The sequence below is a fragment of the Microcaecilia unicolor genome, chromosome 10 (genome assembly GCF_901765095.1).
Source record: "Microcaecilia unicolor chromosome 10, aMicUni1.1, whole genome shotgun sequence".
In the NCBI taxonomy this organism is placed as follows: domain Eukaryota; kingdom Metazoa; phylum Chordata; class Amphibia; order Gymnophiona; family Siphonopidae; genus Microcaecilia; species Microcaecilia unicolor.
The window spans coordinates 53397737-53420584 of record NC_044040.1 but is presented as its reverse complement, the minus strand read 5'-3'; the positions used below and the strand labels follow the sequence as shown (position 1 = coordinate 53420584).

General features: G+C 42.3%; 1 protein-coding gene across 1 annotated transcript in view; it reads right to left on the bottom strand.

The window, feature by feature from the left end:
• The window catches only part of CTTNBP2 (cortactin binding protein 2), a 321332-nt gene that overhangs the window by 180498 nt on the left and 117986 nt on the right, over nucleotides 1-22848 (bottom strand). Inside the window, 1 exon segment of the mRNA XM_030216832.1 lies at nucleotides 17034-17258. Within this exon segment, the coding sequence (XP_030072692.1) occupies nucleotides 17034-17258 (225 nt within the window).

The following is a 22848-nucleotide window of genomic DNA, read 5'->3' as shown; positions in this document are numbered from 1 at the left end:
TATGTATATCTTATTACTTGTAATTATATATTATCAGATTGGCTTTATATGTCTAAATGTTTATATTAGTTTTTATATTTTTAATATTATACATTATCTATATATGTGTTCATATTGTTATGCATCTTTGAATTTTATGAGTCATAGTTATGCACTTCCTATGCAGCAATTATGGTTTTTATTTATAGCTTTTTTTTTTTTTCATTCATTGTTTTTATATCATTTGTTATTTTGTGTATTTGTTTACTTTAGCCACTGGCGCAGCCCTTTTGGGCGAAACACGGCCTGTGTCGGGTAACATTTTGGTATATGGTATTATCAATAAAGTTTCAATTTATTATATTGATCTGCTGTGTTATTTTCCACTTTGGAGTTTGCAGGTCGCTTGCCTTGTTGTTTTTTGGGACTACGCCAGGCTACTGCAAGAGTCCAGTGGTAATGCCTGCCTCCAACGTGCGCCATTTCCAGCACTGAAAAAATACTTTTATTTTTTAGCACCAGGGGCTTACTCAGCAGTAATTGGGCAGTCCTGTGCCTCCTTAATAGGTGGCAGTATGGGTTCCCCTGGGAAATGGCCAAGCGGCAAGTGGTTCACTTACTGCATGGCCATTTACTTTTTTATTTTTTAAAAACCTTTTACCTGCTGTGGTACAAGGGGGGCCTTGGCATGACAAATCCACATGCCAACACTACGGCAAGGCCTCTTTTACCACAGCTTTGTAAAAGGGGCCCTATGTGAGAAGAAGGAATAGTAGATGGTATGGACACGTAGACTGGATAGGCCATTATGGTCTTTATCTACCACCATTTTCTATGTTTCTATCAGAAATTATGATTCCTAGGTCTCTTTCTTGTTTGACTGTCATTTCTTCATCCCAAAAAAGGTACCTGGCTTCTGGATTTCTGCATTCCAACTGCATAATTTTGCTGTTATTTGGCCTAACGCACGGCAGCCATATATAATTGGTCATGTTTCTAATGTTTAAAAACCATCTTTCATTATATTTACCCCTTCTGACATAGTGGAGAAATAGCCTAGTGGTTAGAGTACTGGTCTTGCTATCCAGAGGTGGCCGGTTCAAATCCCACTGCTGCTCCTTGTGAGCTTGGGCAAGTCACTTAACCCTCCATTGCCTGAAGTACAAAGATTGTGAACCTTCCAGGGACAGAGAAATATCCAGTGTACTTGAACGTAACTCACTTTGAGCTACTACTGAAAAAAGTGCCAACAAAATCCAAATAAATAAATTAAAAATCTACTATATTGGCAGTTTTCACATAATCTGTAAACAGGTACATTTTAATCCTTCCTCAATGTCATTTATAAAGCTATTGAAGAACACTGGGTTCAGTGGACATCTCTGTGGTCCTCCACCGGTCACTTTCCCTTGACTGGAGTACACTCCACTGACCACTGCTGTCTGATTTCTGATGCTCAATTTCCCACTTAATTTATAATTGTTTCAACTTCCAGGGATCTACTTTCTTGTGATCCTCATCACTAATCCCATCTTGCCACTTGATACTATATCCTTTTTGGTCTTCCTCTTTTCAGATTAGAATCAACATATTGGGGAAAAAATGCTACCAAGGATTTGAAATCTTTGCATCTAACTTCTTCACTTTGTTCATTCTTTGATTAGAAAATTATAAAGGAAGGAGAATTTGGAACTCACTTTAAGACTGAACGAAGTTTCCTGAAGAGTTCGTAGCAGGAGGAAATGAATAAATGGATGAAAATAAAGATTAGGTGTCAGCATAAAAATAATCTTAAAAGGGCAAGTTTCAAATTGGGCAACTGTCATTAGAAGCACGTTGTTAACTGTAACGTTCCTCGATAATTTAGGAATGCTACTTTGAAAATAATGACCTTCCATGCAAATAATAGTAGAAAAATGTCCACCATAAACACGATGATTCAAGTAGATTTTAAGATGATGAGGATGCTGTCCATGACTAGAAAAAAGATGTTATGAAAGTTTTTTGATAGGACAAAGCAGTACTCAAAACGATCTAAGAGTCGTTGGTTCACAGAGTATAAAGCCAATGCCACTAAAATGAAAGCTTAAATAATTATTCTCCGCTTCACATAAACTGTTAATCTATATAGGAGATCTTTACGAACGCTCAAATATTCATTTTTACCTCTCCAATCTACGGCTTCACTCTATCACATGCCCTGTTTTGCTGTTTAAAAGAAGCCAAAACTGCAGTAGTTAATTGTGCAATTCATGTGTTCTGTGGCTCAGACTGAAGCCCTGTAAAACTGTTTATGGAAGAAATAGTCAGCCGTATCTGACTTGCATCGCCATTAAATAAGGCCATAAATATCTCCTGAACTCAAACAAAGAGACACAGCTGAACCCTACTAGAGTTACTGGCTGGTTTCAACCATTGGCACAAATTGCAAATCTTGCAAATGAAAAAGGTCACAGGGATACTCAAAAGTCAGTGTTAGCAAGAAATTTAAAAAATATATACAAATCTGTAATATCTGAATTGTCAGTGATTGGTAGAATGGGTCAAGGTTTTGCTATACTGCCTTTCTGCGGTACAAAGTGGTCTACACTTATTATCTGCAGGTACTTTCTCTGTCCCTAGTGGGCTCACAAGCTGTTTTTGTATCTGGGGTAACAGATTGGTCAGAGTCACAAGGAGCTACAGAGGGAATTGAACCCAATTTTGCAGGTTCTCAGCCCACTGAGTTCACCATTAGGCTACTCCTCCACACACTTCTTATAATAAATATTTCTATTCTTGCCCTAGGAAAATCATAAGAATAGAAGTCGACCACTCCTCTATAGCAAGTACAGTGAATTGTTTTGTCCTGGAGGCAGGTAAGCACAAACCAGAGGATCCTACCAATTTATCACTTTTTGCATGTTTTAAATGAAATGGAACCAGATCAATAATAAGAAACGACACCCGTTCATGTTGCTCCAAAAATCCATAGACAAACATGAAGATAGTTGCCACCTGTGGGAGTAATTTTAAAATGCATTTTTGTGTTTTATGCACAGAAATAGCTTTTTAAATAAATTGCCTAGAGTACATGTAGGTAAAGGTACAGGTATATGGGGGGGGGAGGGGAGGGAGCTGGTGTTTACATGCATATTTTAAAAAATACATGTAGATCGCATAACATAAGCTAGGAAATTTGTCAGTACTAAGCAGCAGGTATACATGTGTGCAGGTAGGTCTGAGGGGTAATATTCAAAGGGAAAGTATATAGGGAAAGGGAATGGGACTTATATACCGCCTTTCTGTCTTTTTTTCCAACTACATTCAAAGCGGTTTATATATTATATACAGGCACTTATTTGTACCTGGGACAATGGAGGGTTAAGTGACGTGCAGGACGTCAGACTCAGAAATAGAATGAAGCCTTGTGCCAGAAGAAGAGGACCTCGGCTGGCGGGGGTTGGAGTCCCCCACCAGCAAAGGTAGGCGATGGCAGCAGCGGGGGAGGGTTGGCGGTGGGGGGGGTCGAGAGGAGAGGGTCGTCGGCAGGAGGGGAGGTCAAAATTTGTGGTGGTGGCGGCGTGGAGGGTCGGCAATGGCGAGGGTGGGGGGTCAGCAGCGCCGGGGGGGCTAAAATATGTCCCCTCACCTCGGGCTCTGGACCCCCCTCCCGCCAAAGTCTGGCTACGCCCCTGTTTCACAAAAAGCACAGCAAGTGGTTTACAACTGGTAGCCATTAAACTTCGAAGTGGTTCAGGTAAGTTCTACTTTCTCCAGAGCTCTGCGGAGGAACAGGATTCTAGTTAGGGAGGGCACTGCTACGTGATAACTACAGTTTGGAGAGTGTTCACCATAGTGTCAGAGAAAAGAGAATTGCTAATAATGATGGCAACAAGAGGGAGTAAATTGTGATAATAGAAAGAAATGAAGTGGTGATGGGAAAATACAGTAAAGAGATGGGAAAGGATTGAAGGCAGAAGAGGATGGCAGGTGATAAGGACATATCAAGGAAGATTAAATTGATACCATAGAATAGTGAAAAGGAAAAGGATGATTAAAGCTTCAACCATTTCAATGAATGTGGTCAACAGGACTAGATACTAGAGGATATGCTACAAATTTATTTTTAAAAGTCTCTAGCCAGCAACAATCCACTGGCTGAGACACTGTTTTAATTAAAAGAAATAAAAGGAACTCCTCAGCGACTTCTCCAGCACAAACATAAAGACAATGCATCATTGCAATATACTGAAAGTGAGCTAATAACTGTAAACTCTCAGCAAGCTTTGGAAAGAGAAAAGAGGAAACTGAGTATCCACCATACAGGGATGCTGATGCCCTCAGTGCAATTACTGTATTCAACCAATATTTATAATGCAGCCATTGATGATATTTAATTATAAATCATTGGAATTTAGGGCCATATTTACTAAGAGGCAGTCCTGAATTAATATGTGTGTTATATCCTGCTGGTCCCATTTTATGCAGTAGGATCTGTTTACTAATAATGTGTATTAACAATGTTAGAATGTGCTAATGCATATTAGTAAATGTAGCTCTTAGGTTGGTTTTCACAATCTAACAATAATTTGTGATCTATCATTCGTGGATTTTAAATGTAACTATACAGAATGCAGCATGTAAGTCCCGTTATCACTCAGGCACTCTCAAACTGTTTCTGGTTGAAGATTAAGGACCTCTTTTACTAAACCTCGCTAGTAATTCCCGGCACAGCAAATGAGAGGAAGCCCATAGGAATTGAATGGGCTTCCTCTCATTTGCCACACGGGACTCACTAGCATAGTTTAGTAAAAGAAACCCTAAGTGATGTATGTCTTGAGCAGAAAAGGTGATTTCAGTCTAGAGCTATTTTGGGGACAATATTCACCCGGCGGCAGTCAGCAGTGAATATCCAGGTCTGGGGCAGCCATCAGGAGTTACCCAGGTACCACCAATATCCAGATAGCTACCCAGTTAGCTTAGGACAGACTTTTTTTAATGACTAAGTTAATTAGGTAGTGCCCGGGTACCTTTTTTGAATATCGGTAGTGCCTCAGCTCTTCCCTCAAACCGCTCCGGTACTAACTGGACAGTGCCAGATTTACAGCAGAGGTAAAGCTGGTATTGGAAGTTTCATGGTCTGTACTTCCGCAAATATGTTTTGTTATTGGACTGATGTAATGTGTCAGGAACTAAGGTAGGCTATAGTGAATAGGAAAATAATTCTAATGTGATATTACTCCATTTTCCTCCAGATTCCATATAGTGTGACTGAAATTGCGCATGCCAATCCAGTCAGGGGGCTGAAAGAGGAGCAGGATTTGGGTGTGATTGTATATGGCAAAACAGATAGAAAGGGTGACGGCAAAAGCTAGAAGGATACTTGGGTGCATAGAGAGAGGAATGGCCAGTAGGAAAAAGGAAGTGATGAAGCCCCTGTGTAAGACTCTTGTGAGATTTCATTTAGAATATTATGTATAGTTCTGAAGACCACACCTTCAACAAGATATAAACAGGATGGAGTTGGTCTAGAGGGCAGCTACTAAAATGGTCAGTGGTCTTCGTCATAAAGCGTATGAGGATAGATTTAAAAGATCTCAATATTTATACTTTTGAAGAAGGCGGGAGAGGGGAGATATAATAAAGTAATTCAAATTAAAGCTGCAAGTTAAGTGCAGTTAACTGCACAATGAATGCATTAATCAGTACCCCTGATTTAAAAAATTAATCGCTTTTAAAGACTTTCGTCACATTGCAGCATCTCCTGTCTCCTCCAAACATCGTTTCTGCTCTCTTCCACTCCCAACCCCTGTCCTCAGCATGGTCCAGAATTTTTCACTCCAACCAGGATTCAACAGCACCCCCCACACATCAGCTAACTTAAAAATGGTCTTTTGTTGGTCACCAGCAGTGGCAGTGAAGCACATATGCTGCTTGTGTTCTGCTCCAAAGCTTCCGCTCAGGCCAGTTCTGCTTCCTCTGATATCATTTCCTGTTTTTGCATGGGTGAGATGGGTCAGAGGGAAAGCTTTGGACCTGGCTGCAGGTAGCCACTTCCAGGGACCAACAGAAGACCACCTTGAAGGAAGACTGGGGGGGGGGGGGAGGGGAATTGAGAGGGGGCAGATCCAGAACCCTGAGTGGGGGGAGTAGAGTGAGCTGCAGATCTGCAAGCAGAACTGGAGGGGTCACCAGTGGAAGCTATTGCCAAAGCAGTGAGCTCCAGCAGCCACAAAAGAACTTTGTTTTGCTCACCATCAAGTTTGTGTTTCTACTCATGAGGGTGGAGGAGACAGAGGGTGATGTGCTGAATAATAGGAGGGAGGGAGGGAGAGATAAATGGATCAGGGGGAAGAGGAAAGGGAGGGAAGGAAGGAAGGAAGGAAGGAAAGAAGGAAGAGAAAAGTAGATATGGTGGATCTGGGGAGGGAGGGATATTATCAGTCCTTTAGAGAAGGGAAGGGAGATGAGATTTGATATATCACCTTTCTGTGGTTTACATATTATAGGTACTTGATATGCCCAGAGTCACAAGGAGCTGCAGCGAGAAATAAATAAGTAAAAAAACAAACTTTAATCATGAGACTAAAAAGTTTCAATCTTGTGGTTAATCGTGATTAAAATGTTTAATCGGCCTGCAGCCCTAATTTAAATACCTACGTGGCATAAATGCACAGGAAGTAAGTCTCCTTTAATTGAAATGAAGCTCTGGAATGAGGGGGCATAGGATGAAGGTGAAAGGGGATAGACTCAGAAATAACCTGAAGAAATATTTCTTCCTGGAAAGGGTGGTGAATTCGTGGAATGCCTTTCCAGTGGAAGTGGGACGAAAACAGTATCTGAATTCAAGAGAACGTGGGCCAAGTACATAGGATTTCGAAGGGCGTGATAGGGAGAATAGATGGCAAGTATGGGCATACTGGACAGGCCATATGCTCTTTATCTGCCTATATTTTTCTCTGTTTCTATTTAAAATACTTATTAAAAGCTTTCTGATCCCTGAGAAACCAGCTAAAGTAGTGTACAACAGAACTGAACAAACAGGAGAAAATATTTTTTCACTCAACGCATAGGGTCCTGTTTACTTAAGCGTGCTAAGATTTTTGGTGCACGCTACAAGTTAGCATATATTTCTATGGGTATTTCTAGTGTTAGTGCACGCTAAATACATTAGCACGCTCACAGCGTGGCTTAGTAAATAGGGCCCATAGTTAAGCCCTGGAACTCTGTGTCAAAGGATGAGGTACAAGCAGTTTGCATAGCTGGGTTTCGTAAGTTCCTAGAGGTAATGTTCATAAACTGTTATTAAGAAAGACCAAGCCACTGTGTATTCCTGGGGATCAGTAGCATGGAATCTTGTTACTCTTTGGAATTCTGCCAGGTACTTGTGACGTGGCTTGGCCACAGCTGGAAGCAAAATACTGGGCTAGATGGATCTCTGGTCTGACCCAGTATGGCTATTCTTATGATGTTATGTTCTCTCTGGACTCATGATGAAGGAGGAAACACTTTCTCTTGGATCCTACAGAAAAAGTGTTCAGTTTTATTTTATTGACAAAGCTTGGAGATCCAAAACTGAAGCCACGCTGCAATCTTCAAAGCTTGCTTCAGATTCAAACGTCAACCCTCACTCTGAAACCACAGCAGCAGCTATCAGCAGAAGCAAGAAGTCAGCGTTGGGAGCCTTCATTGGGCTTCAAAGATTGCAAAATGGATTTTTTTAAACATAATTTCAAAATATAAATTCAGGAATATGCAAACAAGAAATCTATGTTACAAAAACAATAAATATCAATAAAGAAATGTATCTGGTCCACATTTAGGGAATACAGCAGTTGACCTACACCCAAGGAAAAAATTTCCAGTCCTAGCAGCCAATTAAAAAAAAAAATCTATCCTTCAAAATAGAAATTTTTGAAAATGAGAAATCCTACTTATAGGTTAGGCTTCCTGTCTACCAAAAAAAAGAAAGTGATAGACAGAGGAAGGGAGGGCAAAAGTCAGATTGGAAGTCTGTCAGTGTAAATATGACTCAAAAAATTATGAAGTCACCTACTTACTTTGAACCAAAGGAACGATAAAACAATGAGCTCTATGCATCCCAGTGATAACCCCGTAGCTGCTACCATGAAGAATTACAGAATGTTCTGAATACAAAAAGGCCTAAACAGATAATTCATAAAAATGAATTTAGGTGTTGTCAAGACGTGTGGTTCTCGTAATGATCTGGCACTATATATATATATATATAAAACCACATTGGGTTTCAGGTATCCTGCAGCTGATCTAATTACATCGAGCTGTCAACTTCCAGCAGCTACAGTTGACACTTCTGAGCTATTGTTAGCGCTCTGCTTGCAGCAAAAAGCATAATATCTTCTAAGCTCCAAAACATAGGTGCTTTACCTTCTTTTCAATTCCCACTCCTACACCTTGTTAAACATCCCTGCTTCTGCAGACATCAGATAAAACTGCCTTGTTTTCTATATATCTTCATATATATGATATCTAGCAAAGTCAGTTCCCTAGCCTTGTTTAAAATTACAAAACAGAGAGGCTATGGATTTAAAAGCTTTTAAACTGCAAAATTAGGCCTAATAGAAAAATAAAAAGAGTTAATAGACTGGTAGCGATGGCCATACTCAACTCTAGTAATACATATACTCAAGGTTATGTCCAGGGTATACCTTGTATTTCAATTAGAGTATATAAGGAAATAGCTATATAGTAGATGACAGCAAATAAAGACCTGAACGGTCCATCTAGTCTACCCAACATTCAAATTCATTATCAATTCATAATTAAATCAACAATTAATGTAGTATAAAATACATTTACTTGATCCTGATCTTTCATTGTCATTTCAGGATACAGACTGTAGAAGTCCACCCAGCATTGTCCTTATATCCCAACTACTAGAGGCTGGAGCTGTTATCAAAGTCCACTCCAGCCTATCTTGATTTATCTTATTTATTTATTTGTTACATTTATACCCCGCTCTTTCCCGCTCGATAGCAAGTTCAGTGCGACTTACATAGTATGGGTTACAAAGTATCACAGACAGAACACAGCTGTAGAATAGTAGAGTTATGATGTGGTTGTATAGAGTAGGACGAGAAGGAGAGATGTGCAGGGGAGGAGTGAGGTAGAGGTAGTAGTAGTGGTGTGGACTAGGCTCGTAAATTAAGTCGGGTCATTTGGATAGGCTGTTACTTGCCATATACGGGACACAGACCATAAAAGTCTGCCCAGCGCTGGCCTTAGTTCATCCCCACTGGAGTCACTGTATAAGCCCCGTCCAACACATTAATACCGATGAGGTCATTTTAGTTTTATGTTAGAGATCCTTTATGTTTATCCCATGCCTTTTTGTTCACTTCACTGGAGATCATCTGTCTTTTCATTTTATGAATATACAGATCAATATTCAATTTCCATGGTCAGTGTTTCTTTTACCAGTTTCACCAGTTACCCACTGGTGTTACAAGTACAGTGGCCATGACACAGGATTATTTGTTTTTTTGACGTTACCCCTGACGCAGCTCCAGTGAAACAGGGACTCCCTGTTGGGTATATTGGATTTATGGACATGCTGGTTGGCTGTTGATAGAATTACGAGAAGACAAGTGATGAGTATTATTCTATGAACACATCATGCCCAAACCAGATGACTGTTTGATATTGCTTTTCCTGTGATTTGTCTCCTGCGTTTGTGTCTCTGACAATTTGGATAAGACATTCCTGTACGATATATAGTGGAGTTTTTTTTCCTATGATGGTGGGCCGGGCTCACACTTTATAACTTTTGTTGGCTGGGTGGCCTAACTGAGGTATTTTCCCCACTTTTTGTAATGTGCTAGAGTGTTGTTTAGTCACAGAGTCCCTACACATGGGCTACAGTAAAATTGTTTGATACTGATTTTCTGATTTATATTTTTGAGTTGTGTGAATTTTTGTCAGTGTTTCTTTTAAACATCAGCCACTGCATTTGAACTTGGACCTAAAATATTGGCACTGAATATGCAGCTATAACAAGCAGAGCTCTCATTACCTGGATAACGACAATATTCATTGCTGTTAACCAGATAACCATTTGGATAACTTAGGAGAGCGTTTTTGCTGTTCTAAATTATCCAGATGGTTATGCAGATACTGGCGAAGAGTATCACTGTCTCCAGGTAACTGCTGACTCCGCCCCCAGACTACCCTGACACTGTCTGGATAGCGCAGGGGTGATGTGCAGAAATTTTTCAAGGCTTTATCTGGATAACGCTGCTGAAAATCCAGGTATGACTCCAGTCAGTGGCACTTATCCGGGCAACAGCACCTCCTATCCAGATAAAGCTGCTGAATATCGGGGCAGTCAACTTATAAAAATATAAATACTCCAAGTCCCCATTTGACTGTGAAAGCATATTCTATATGGAGTGCTGAGCACAAGACAGTGAGAACAGTAAGAGAAATAATTAGTTGGCTATGTTTTTCACATTTAGAGTGTACAGAATCCATACGTAAGGGAGGGTTGGTACGACTTGAATAGGGAGCTGCATATCTCATGCAATTTAAAGTTAGAGGGATGAAGTACCATGTTAGTGTTTACAGACCCTGAAAGGGCAATTCTATGAACTAGGCATTCAACATGTATGGAGCTTAAGTTCTATTTTGCAAGTACATATTTGCATGGAGGCATACATAAGGTTGGAGCCAGGGGGGAAAGCCAGACACCCAATCTTTGGTGGGATTGAGCTCCCAGTGGGTTGGCAAGGGGACCCCCCCCCCCCTCCACCTGGCATCTCCCCCTCTGACATCACTTAACTTCACTCCTCCAACTACCCCTCCCCGGTACATTTTAAATGTTTCAGTGCTAGGCTTGCAGGAAGCAGCGACTCATACCTGCTGCTCGTGCCGGCCCTGAACCTTCCCCCTTGAAGACAAGAGTCTTCAGCTGGCGGGGCTTGAGGATCCCTGCCAGTCACAAACCAGCTGTGCCACAGGCCCACCCGTGGCTATGGTGCTGGTTAGATCATGGGCGGGATATAGGCAGGGCTCCCTTTTACATAGCCACTTACACTAGTATTCCATAACAGAAGATAGGCACCTAGTTTCGATTTTAGAATAGACCAGGGGTAGGCAAACCTTATATGCAGAAGGCTGCAACATTATGTAATGGCAGAACCGGAAATGCACAGAGCTCTATAGACATTCTGTGATATTTAAATAAGTAGGTAAAAACAATGGAAACAAACTGCTAGAATGGCTATTCTGAAAATATCTGTAACATACAGTATCATTGCCAAAACTCTGGAATGATATCTTCTGTGTATACTTCCCATGGTCTCACAGGCCACATAACATTCAATGGCAGGCCACATTCGGCCTATGGGCCGCAGGTTGCCCTCCCCTGGAATAGACTCCTACTGCCTAGCTGCAGACCCCCCTCTTTGGGGGTAATTTTATTTCAGGGCACCTATAAAGGACAAAAAGGCTCTTATTTGTAGTTTAATTTATAAAGACACTTAGAGGTGTATTTTCAAAGGACTCAGACTTACAAACTACATAGTACTCTATAGAACTTTGTAAGTCTAAGTCAGTGGCGTACCAAGGGGGGAGCAGAGGGGGCGGTCCGCCCCGGGTGCACGCCGCTGGGGGAGTGCCACGCGCGCCTGTCCTTCGCTCGTTCCATGCTCCCTCTGCCCCGGAACAGGTTACTTCCTGTTCCGGGGCAGAGGGAGCATGGAACGAACGAAGGACAGGCGTGCGTGGCACCCCCCCAGCGGCGTGCACCCAGGGGGGGGGGGGTGTCGCGCTGCATCCGGGGGGGGGGGCACTGCACCCAGGGGGTGGGGTGCATCAGCAATCCGTCCCAGGTGTCAGCCCCCCTAGGAACGCCACTGGTCTAAGTGCTTTGAAAATGAGCCCCACAGGCACTTATGAGTCTTTATAAAACACCAGCATAGACCTTACTGAAATTGCGGCTATAAGGAAGCCTTGCATGTTTATACCAGCTCAAAAGCAGGTGCAACTATATGCACATTTACACCCTTACCCGTGTTCCACCCAAACTCTGCCCCAGAACATCCCTGCACCAGAGCCACATAAAAGTTTGCATGTTCTTGCCATCTCATGTGCTTGTATGCATGGGGTCATTTTTACACACATATACTGGCATATAGACAAGAAAATGCCTTTCTAAAATTACCCTTTGTGAGGCAGATCCTCCCTGTAAGGCCCTGGCTTCTATGGAATGAAAGGCTCTAACCATTTCAGAGTTAGCTGTTAATGGATCGCTAAACGTAACATGCACATCAAATGCTCCATTTGTCGAATGAAAGTGCATAGCCAGGAGTCATGTTTTTACAGCTCATTTTGAAAGTGATGGAATATGATACTAGTTCCAGGACAGAGGATTACCTAAGAATTACTGGAACTATACTGACTTTCCCTACTCAAACCCATTAGTTTCTGGAGTAAAGGTGATGGAAATCATGACAACTGTCAGAAGAGGCAGCAGTAAAAGGTGTACAAGTTTTACGGCACCAAAAATGTACCCAATTAAAATACAACAAATAGCAAGACTTTATTGAACTGCCTTACAAAGAAAGCAGTCTCCAGAGAATGCCAGGGAAAGGAAAATTGACCGATATGAAATAAAATAAAGCCCTATTCTCATTAATGAATATATTTTAAACAGATTAATTTTTCAAGCTCTGAGCAGCACTCTCAGGAATATATCTTCCTATGCCATTTCATCCCATTGCACTGTCTGAGATGCCATGGACTACATGCAGGAAAAGCCCACCTAGGGGCAATTCTATAAGTGGGAGTCTCCTCTTTGGTGGCTTGATGCTGTACGTTGAGAGCATCTGCGTACCTAGATTCCTTTATAGAATATCAGAGTGACCTGGTATCGGTGCGCCTACATGTACGCGCCTGCGGTTACACCAGCATACTAATGAAGCAGGGATGCAAGTAACTGATAGTATTCTCTAAGTTACATGCATAACTATGAGTCCTGTCGATGTCCCGCCCATGTTCCTCCCATATGTACACCTCCTTGCATTTATACACTATCCAGCTCATAATCGAAAGTGATCGCCGGCCATTTCCCGACACAAATCAGGAGATGGCCGGCGATCTCGCAAAAGCGGCGAAATCGGTATAATCGAAAGCTGCTTTTTTTGACAGCATCGCCGCTTTCCCGTCGCCTCGCCGGCGAAAGTTCATAGGGGTGTGTCGGCGGCGAAGCGAAGGCGGGACATGGGCAGGTATGGGCGTGGTTACCAGATAGCCGGCTTTCGCCGATAATGGAAAAAAAAATACGGTGTTAAGCAGTATTTTGCCGAGTTTACTTGGTCCTTTTATTTTCACGACCAAGCCTCAAAAAGGTGCCCAAACTGACCACATGACCACCGGAAGGAAGCGGAGATGACCTCCCCATACTCCCCCAGTGGTCACTAACCCCCTCCCACCAAAAAAACCCCACTTTAAACACTTTTTTCCAGCCTGTACACCAGCCTCAAATGCCGTACCCACCCCCACGACAGCATAGGGTTACCATTTTGTGTCCTCTGAAAAAGAGGACACATGTCACGCCCCTTGGTCCGCCCCATCACGCCCCCTGCCCCGCCCCACCCTGCCCCTTTTGGATCCTCATTCCGCCCCCTATTCCCCTCCCCGTCACATAGTCCCCTCCCCCGCCCCGTCACATACACCCCCCCGTGCCCCCCTGTCACATGCTCCCCCCCCCCCGTCACATACCCCCCCCCCTCACTTACTATCTAGCCCTGGTGGTCTACCACCTCATTTTGAACTAAAGGTTCACATTATGACATTATGAGACCTTTTCCCCTCTCACTGAATGAGCAGTTTGGAGTGGTACATATAACTGCTTTTGAACTGGACTATGTTGGCACATTTAGACTGGACGGAACTTATGCATGAAGGAGCCCCTATAGACAGCCCTTCCAAATATGACACCATTAGTACTAATGATGAAACCAATCCTTCCTCTTTGTACATCCGTATGCTGCACAAGCGACCATGTCTGAAAATATAACTGAGATTAAATAAAAATGCTACCAACAATAAAGAACGACAACAACGAGGATGCAGCAGCTCATAGGTTTGCTTTCTTTGTTTTGAGTGTACCAGATGATGGCTGCGCGAGGAAGAGGAAACAGAGGCTAACCTAAGTGACTTCAACGTTTTGACGTCATGCCGTCTCCAGTTTTTTTCTTTAGTCCCTTTGGTTTTCATTGCCATGTGGACACACCCACTTACGCTGGACGGCATGATGACATCTAATTTTTTTAAACCTTTTTTTTTTCTTATTTTGTTCCCTGACGCTGGATTCAGAGAGCCTGTAAGTTGTTACAACAATGTGCTTTACATTTGGTCGTTTTGTATAGCTTGATGCTGTCTGGCTTCATATGGTACTCGGGGGTGAATGAGAAGGCTGCTCCTACTTGCTCGCTAGGATCGGGGATTGATTTTCCACCTTCCTCGTTCGAGCTTCGAGGAAATGACGTGTCCCATAGCAGTCGGAAGTGCAGTGCTGGTAACGGACGCGACAGCTACACTGTTGGAGCCAGGGAGAGCGCAAGAACAGGGGAAGGAGTATGGCGCTGATACTGACCCGTTTTTCATAGTAAATGAAAGGCGGAGTCGGCGGACCCTCTCGGCAACGGCCGCGTTACAGGATCGCGGTAGGTAGGGTTATCATTCGTCCCGACGAAACCCGGACAAATCGGGGAAATGCGGAAATCCGCCCGGACTCCCCACGGCGCCCTCAAAAAGAGGACATGTCCGGGGAAATCCGGACGAATGGTAACCCTACGACAGCAGAATGTTTTCTGTCCTCCGACAGCCTCTTCCTGCTTGTGATGTGGCTCTGGGGTGAGTGTGACATGTTTTCTGTTATTTGCACTGCAGAGTCACATCAGCAATGCATTGTGGTGGGTGTAGGTATTGGTAGTTGGTAGGCTCTACTCCCCTGGTGCTTTCCCCCTGCTTACTGGGTCAGAGTGTGCCCTGTTTTGTTTCCTGTTGCAGTCCATGCAGTAGTGGCCATTTGTGTAAGCCAGTTTTATTTCCCTTTCCTGTGTTACCCACGTTAGAGAACGTAGTTCTTACCTTGAATGGTGCTGAAAGAGGGCATTGTACACCATTGTGCCAGCTCTGACCTACTGCTAATCTTAGTACCAGGGGACTTTTTTCCAGTGGGGCACAACCTCTGATCTGCAGTTAACTGTGAGTAAACGTGCTTATTCAAATAAAGGACTTTTTCAAAGAGATTAGTCTTCAGGTGTCAACTGGTGTGCCAAATTTATACAGCAGCAATAAGTCCCAGAGGCTGTATGCAGGTCCCTGGAGCAGTTTTAGTGGATGCAGTACATTTGTGGGTAGTGGGTTTTGGGGGTGGGTTTTGGGGGGGCTCAGCTCCCAAAGTAAGGGAGCTATGCACGTGGGAGCTTTTCTGAAGTCCACTACAGTGACCCCTAGGGAGCCCGGTTGGTGTCCTGCCATGTGAGGGGGGCCAGTGCACTAAAAATGCTGGCTCCTCCCTCGGCCAAATGCCTTGGATTTGGCCGGGGTTTGAGATGGCCGACATAACTTTCCATTATCGCTAAAAAACGAAGCCGCCCATCTCAAACCCCGGCCAAATCCAAGGCATTTGGCTGGCCGGAACCGCATTATCGAAACAAAAGATGGCCGTCCATCTTTTTCGAAAATACAGGTCTGGCCAACTGTTTGCGGCACCGCCAAATTACATTGCCGGCCATGTATTTTGCCGGCGCCGTTTGAATATTCCCCTCCATGCCACTTATGTGCACCCTTACAGAATAGCGATGAAGTGCTCTATAGGCACTTTTGTGGGTAAGTGTATATTGAGGCACAAAGATTCTTGTAATCTGTACATGTATGTGCCTAAGGGGAGTGGAGTGGAGGAGTGGCCTAGTGGTTAGAGTGGTGGACTCTGGTCCTGGGGAACTGGGTTCAATTTCCACTGCAGGCACGGGCAGCTCCTTGTGACTCTGGGCAAGTCACTTAACCCTCCATTGCCCCAGGTACAAATAAGTACCTGTATATTATTATTATTATTATTATTATTAGCATTTGTATAGCGCCAACTGACGCACACAGCGCTGAACACCTGATATAAAGAGACAGTCCCTGCTCAAAAGAGCTTACAATCTAAATAATAACTGAGTAATAGTTGTAAACTACTTTGAATGTAGTTGCAAAAACCATAGAAGGGCAATGTATCAAGTCCCATTTCCCTTTTCCATTTGGGGCGGAGCCATTAGGTACATAGGGGTCCTTTTACTAAGCTGCACTAGTAAATGGGTTTAGCCTGTCCATGCATTGGCCTTTCCTGTACACTAAGCCCTTTATTACATTTCAGCGTACAACCAGATTAAAAAAATAATGCAGGAGCACTTAGTGACTCCTGTTTAAGAGGTGCTAATTGCTCCCGTGTTATTGACATGCTGACCAGCGCAGCCTGCTAGCTGATTAGCACATCAACGTCCATTCTCCGCCCCCGACATGCCCCCTCCCAGAAGAAAGAAAAAAATACCACGTGCTAAGTGCGCACAGATGGCGAAACTAACGCAGAACTCTTTGCACATTCAGCTTCTCTCCTCATGACATGCTTCCTGTCCTGAAGGGAACCGGAGAAAGGGGATGAAGCTCAAGTAAACAGAGCAGAGCAACAATTTGCTCCCTAATCCAGCCCCCACCCCCCCAGGCAACTTGCAGAGAAAGGACAGGAGGAGCCAGAAACCAGAACAGTTCCCAGGTATGTAAATTTGGGTCCACTCTCTTTCTGCATAGAATTCAGTCAAGATGGGATACCCATGAAAAATGAATCTGAGCATTTACTATCTGTGTTAAGCACCCTTGTCTTATCATAAAAGTCAACACGCCCATGGGAAATGTCATAAAATGCAGAAAGACAGACTGGTTGTAAACATGAAACTCCTCTTACATTATACTGAAAGAACAAACAACAAAAGAGCAAATGTCCCAACCAGAAAATAGCACTGAAGGAATAAAATTCACCACTGTACCTTCCTTTGTCTGCTTTCTGCGGCAGCCAGCTGGGCAGTCATTCTTTCTTGCATTTTCCTGCAGTGGGCCATGATGGCTTCCAAAATGATAAGGGGGTTGGTACATATGGCCTTTCTTTCTCTCCTGCCAGCACCTGCCTCATAGTCCCTCTGTAGAGCCAGAAACGGGTCACTGAGGTTAAATCTCCCATATCGTTCCTGGACAAAAACCTCCTTCCTCCGGGCCTAAAATATCAGGAAACAACAGAACAATTAAGGAAGCAATGAAGTTGGTCATCCTACTACAATGCATGCAGTCTAGGTCATAAACAATTTTAAAAACTGTTTAAAATTTGTCTGAAAAATTATTCATTTCACATTTTACTTTCTCATGTCATTTTCATTTGCATAAGTTCCAATCTCAAAACATAAAAAGTAAGTACTTTTCTCAGTTAATCAAAAGAATATATCCGAGGACCACCCCACCCCCCAAATATTCTTTGAGATTGGAACTTATGGAACTGAAAGAAAGCAGACATAAGAAAGTCAAATGTGAAGAAAAAATATCAAACAATTAATAAACTGGATCTCTGAGGAAGTATGGCGGTAGTGTGGAGGGGCAGTTTCAATATGACATCCAAGTCCAATTATAGATGTTTTGGTGAAAACATCTAAAATTATCATACTGAACATAGAAATTTTTGAACCAGAAAAATGTCTATTTTTTTGTTTGAAAATTTCTAATTTCTTGACGTTTCTGTGCTCAGTACATATTTCTTTAGGTAACATTAAAAAAAAAAGTCCTAGAGAGAAATGCACAAAAAGAAGCCATAGGGGAGGATCTGTAGCACCATTCCTAGTAAACTGGTCACACAGACATCCCAGCAGAGCAGAGGGGCAGCCTAGTAGTCTGTACAGTGGACCTAGGTACAAATCCCACCTTAACACCCTTATTTTGTATTGTGAGCCCTCCAGGACACCAAAAAACTTACTGGACCTAACTGTACACTACTACAAACGTCTTCAGGTCTGCAGGTGTCTCCTATTTATAGGAACAGTTGGTATTTTGTGGGTTGTGGAAGGCTCACAATTTCCACCACAAGTGTGTTAGAGTGGGATATGGACCTGGGTCCCTTTCTCTACAGTCCACTACATTGACCACTATCCTACTCCTGGAACCAACTTGCTGTTCTAATAAAAATGGCCATAATATCTGAAGCTGTCACAGAGCCTGGTATGTACTGTCACTGTCACATCTTTGGGGTGTGGAGGGGGTCAGTGAGCACTTGGGGATTTAGAAGAGGTCACATCTTAATCCCTCCAGTGGTCAACTGATCAATTACGGCACCTTTTTTGTGACTCAGTCGTGATTAAAACAGATCCAGATAAAAATGTCCCAATTTTTGTCCTAGATGTTTTTATCTTGTTCCATTATCCCAAGAAACAGCCCAAAACACACCCCTTTGTGATTTAGATGAACTACAGAGAAATCCTTCTCAAATCTGAATTTCGAAAATCGCAACTTGGATGTTTCCCATGAAAACCGTCCAGCTATTGCTCTGTGCCACTTTTAAGATGTGTCATTAAGGCACTCTTTCTGAAAATGAGTGCCTTAATGACAAAATGTTTCATTTAACCCTGCCAAATAAATTTAGGGCTTCTTTTATTAAGCCGCGCTAGCAGTTTGCCAACGAAGCCCATTCAAAGCAAGTGGGATTTGTCGGCATTACCACACCAGGGACCGGTAGCGTGGTTTGATAAAAGAGACCCCTAGTGAGATAAAGGTCTTCATTTAAGTATATCTTCAAATAATCCAACTATCTTTTAAAGAATTTTATATAGTCTGAAGAAAGTTTGTGTTTGATTTGGGTATTCCCCTTGAATTAACACCACTGAAAAATATTAATTGCAGTTTCACACAATCAAAACAGAAGACCAGATTATTGCATGAACACTAAAAAACATGCAATATATCTGAAAACTGCTTTGGTAATGCTAAAGATAAGCTCCTTTGCATAAGAAAGAACACATAGATCAGCAAATGGTATTGAATTTACAATAAGCTAAATGAAGTGTATCGATCACCATGTGAAAAATGCTATTACACAAGCATAACACAGCAGTATTTGGTAAAAGATCACCTCTTATCCAGCCATAAATAAAATCAAAAATTCAAAGAGTGAACAAAAGTAACTTGTTAAGGTAAATATAACTAAAATTAGGATTTCAGTCCTGCCCACATTTTTTTTCTACGGATTTTTCTTCTCTGATGGAATGAAATATTCTTACTGTAAGTAGGTTCAGGATATCCCCTCTATACTACAATTAATATTTAAAGGGCACTTTTACTAAAAGAGATAGGCTTAGCTCATTTTAACATGAGGCTTTCCCATGCACCAAGCCTATTTCTAATGCAGCCCCAAAATAGAGCTTTTTCCTTTTTGCATGTTCCATGCTAATTTTTCCATTAATGTGGGAGATCCGCTAAAATATTAAACTGGGGGGGGGGGGGGGGGGGCAGGTACCGCCTCCTATTTAGGAGGTGCTAAATGCTCCTGCGTTAAGTCTGCATTATCTAGTTAGCATGCTAATGTGAATACGCTAACTGGATAACATTTCCATGCCCATTCCCTACCCATGACATGACCCCTCCACAAAGAAATAACAAAAACAAATAGAATGTGATTAGCATGTACTGTAGGTAAATTACTGCAAAACACTTTAACACATTTTGCAATACGCCTTTTTTCTTGCATGAAGTGTGCATTAGAGCATAAAGAGGTTTAGTGAAAGGGACCCTAAAATAACAATAGTCACAAAACATGGAGACTGATACAATAAATTATTTTTGTTATTACTATTGTTGTACTGTTAAACTCGTGGTGAACATCATTAGCATATTTTATAACCATGACAATACAAAAATAAGCCTTTCAGATACCTGTTTGACTGTGGATATAATCATAAGTAATGTAAACCATTTCATCTTAGTAGGTAGGAGTAGCCTAATGTTTAGTGTAGATGGCTAAGAATCTAGGGAACTGGGTTTGATTCCTATTGCAGCTCCTTGTGACCTTGGGCAAGTCACTTAATCCTCATTACCCCAGGTACAAAACTTAGAATTCACTAGGGACAGAGGAAGTACCTGTATATAACATATATGTAAACTGCACTAGCGCCATCTTTGATCCTGATGTCTCTGCCTTCTAGCAAAGCTGGAAGGCAGGGGTGCCATTTTTGATCCTGGCACCATCCTGGTCAGCAGCACAGGAGGACTGTTGAGGCTCAGAACCATCAGGATGCCCCATGCACATCAGAAATAGGTCCCAGGTGGCTGAGGATAAGACTTGGGTGTGACACACTTTTGGAGGGGGCTGGGTTTATTTGGGGATCATGATTCCAATGGGGGAGCAACAGGAAAATTGGAACCAAGGGGCTGTCAGGTAGGGGAGGGGGCTAGAACACTGGGGGGAGGGTTGGAAGGGGGCTAGGATGGGACAGGACTTTGGACCTGCCAGGGTGACAAGCCAAAAGGGGAGGGGCATGAGTTTTGGGAATGCCCGGGTGCACCACCTCACTGTGTATGGTAATGGGGTCTCAGATGCTGGGCATATTCCCTGCATGTACCATACAGGCTTTGTACTTACTCTGTGTTCTGTTTTACAGATAATACAGGGTATGTGCAAACAGTTCCTGACCCGGTCCCCTGGACGCTTCACATGGCATGTCTAATTCCAGATGTCCACCTTTCTAGATGTGGATGTTCCTTCCCCTTCTGCAATGGGGGAGGAACGTCCATGTTTTAAGCCCAGCCATGCTCCACACCAAACACGAAACAAACAAACAAAAGTACTAAACCTCGTGATATATCACTGCTGATACAAGAAAAAAAAATGTGGCTTGAAAAAGGCCAGTTTAGATTGTGAATGTTTTGATTATGCACCTTTATTTATATTTATTTGTTTTCTCTACATACAGTATATACATTATATATGTATGACATACTTATATGTTTTTTAGAACACCATTGTGACCCCTGAGGCAGGCGTTTTGTGACGCCGAAACATGGACAGTGTAAGGTCCTTTGTCCAAGCAGCAAATAAAGTGTCTTTCATGCACTATTTCCTGAGTTGGATTCGTCTTTTGGTCAGCCTCTACTCTTGTTCATTTGCTTTGGTCAACGTAGAAGTTCTTCCTGTTTGCTGTTCCCACCCCAAACACACCCAGACCAAACCCCTTTGCCATATGGACATACAGCAATTTCAGAATTCCATATCCTGTCTTTCAAAAATCAGAATTTGGATGTCCGTGCAATATAGACATCTAAATGCCAATTTTCAGATGTCCAAATCATGAACAGGACTTCTAAAATAAGCATCATAATCAAATTAGTTACAGATCAGACTGTTTTGAAAAATATGCAGAATAATACTGATTAAAGTATTTTTCATATGTATATGGCCCTTTATAAAATACTGATGGGTTTAAATGTAGTAACTTGCCAAGAAGGTCGTACTTTGCCAGTAGGTGAAGAACAGGCACAACCTGGGTGGACTGTGTACGGAGTTCACTAATGCACTTGTTGATTGTATGACACTTAAATCAAAAGCATGCACTTACAAACATTTCACATAGACATTTACATCTGCTTTCGAGCATGCATGACTGTCCATGCCTTCATTCCAAAGTGAGATTTCTACCACGTATGCTAGTACTTTATAAGGACATAAAGAGGCATATTTTCAAAGCACTTTGGAAGGCTAAGTTCCATAGGTTTCTATGGAACTTTGGGAGGCTAAGTGCTTTGAAAATGAGCCTGATAGGCACATATGTGTCTTTATAAAATAACACTTAAGTAGCCACCTACGTGGTCTGTTAACCTAGAGCCCTGTTATATAAAATTACTCCTCACAAGAAGAGACATATAAGAGTATAGAAACATAGAAAATGTCAGCAGAAAAGGATCATTTTGGCTTACCAAATTTGCCCATTTGTACCTTTTTGCTTAGTCCCAGTCTTACTTGTTTTTTCTTTTTTCTCATCCTTCTTGCTCTTCTATGAAGTCCCTAGAGATAAATTCTATAACAATGCATTTAATCTTAGGCACCAGAAAGGTAATGATTTGGAGCCTTTTCTATAAAGTATGGGTGTAGCCACCATGCGCTCAAATCCCCTCCAAAACTGCAGCATCAGTTTAATGGTTGGCGGGAATATCTAAGCCTCACCAATTGAGGAGGTCCGCTACCCGACTCACTGCCTATACTGCCTGAGCAATGCTTAAGTTGGTGGCATGCTTCAGCCGCCGATGCTCAGTTCGGTGACTGAACTGAGTATGCACAGGAGTGCTGGCGTCAGCGGGGTGACACCGATGCACGTCTATTACACCGTGAACACTGGTGGATTTTCAGACTTTCCAGTGTTGAGCCCAGTGGTCTTAATAAATCAATTGATTGGTAAGTAGTGAGTAGTAGGTGCTTTTGGTACTGTGGTTTCTCATAGCCATATTAGCTTTGTTTAAAGTTGACATTTGAATATACAGTATGTTTGTGTTGTAAATCTTGTGTGACATTTTTGTGATGTGTACGACATCTATAAAGCCCACTGATTATGTCTTTGTACACGAGTGTTTAAATTTCATTCTCTGGAAGCCAACTTATGCACAGATAGTTGATATAAGTATGGCGGAGTGTTAGCCAGATGTAAGTATTAATAATGTTTATTATTATATTGATTTTATTGGCAACTATCTCTACAATTTTTAACAAGAATTTTTTGTTGTTCTTTTTTATTTAGTTGTGAGCGGCTTCAAGTATCCTTTTAACTCTGGAAGTAGGCT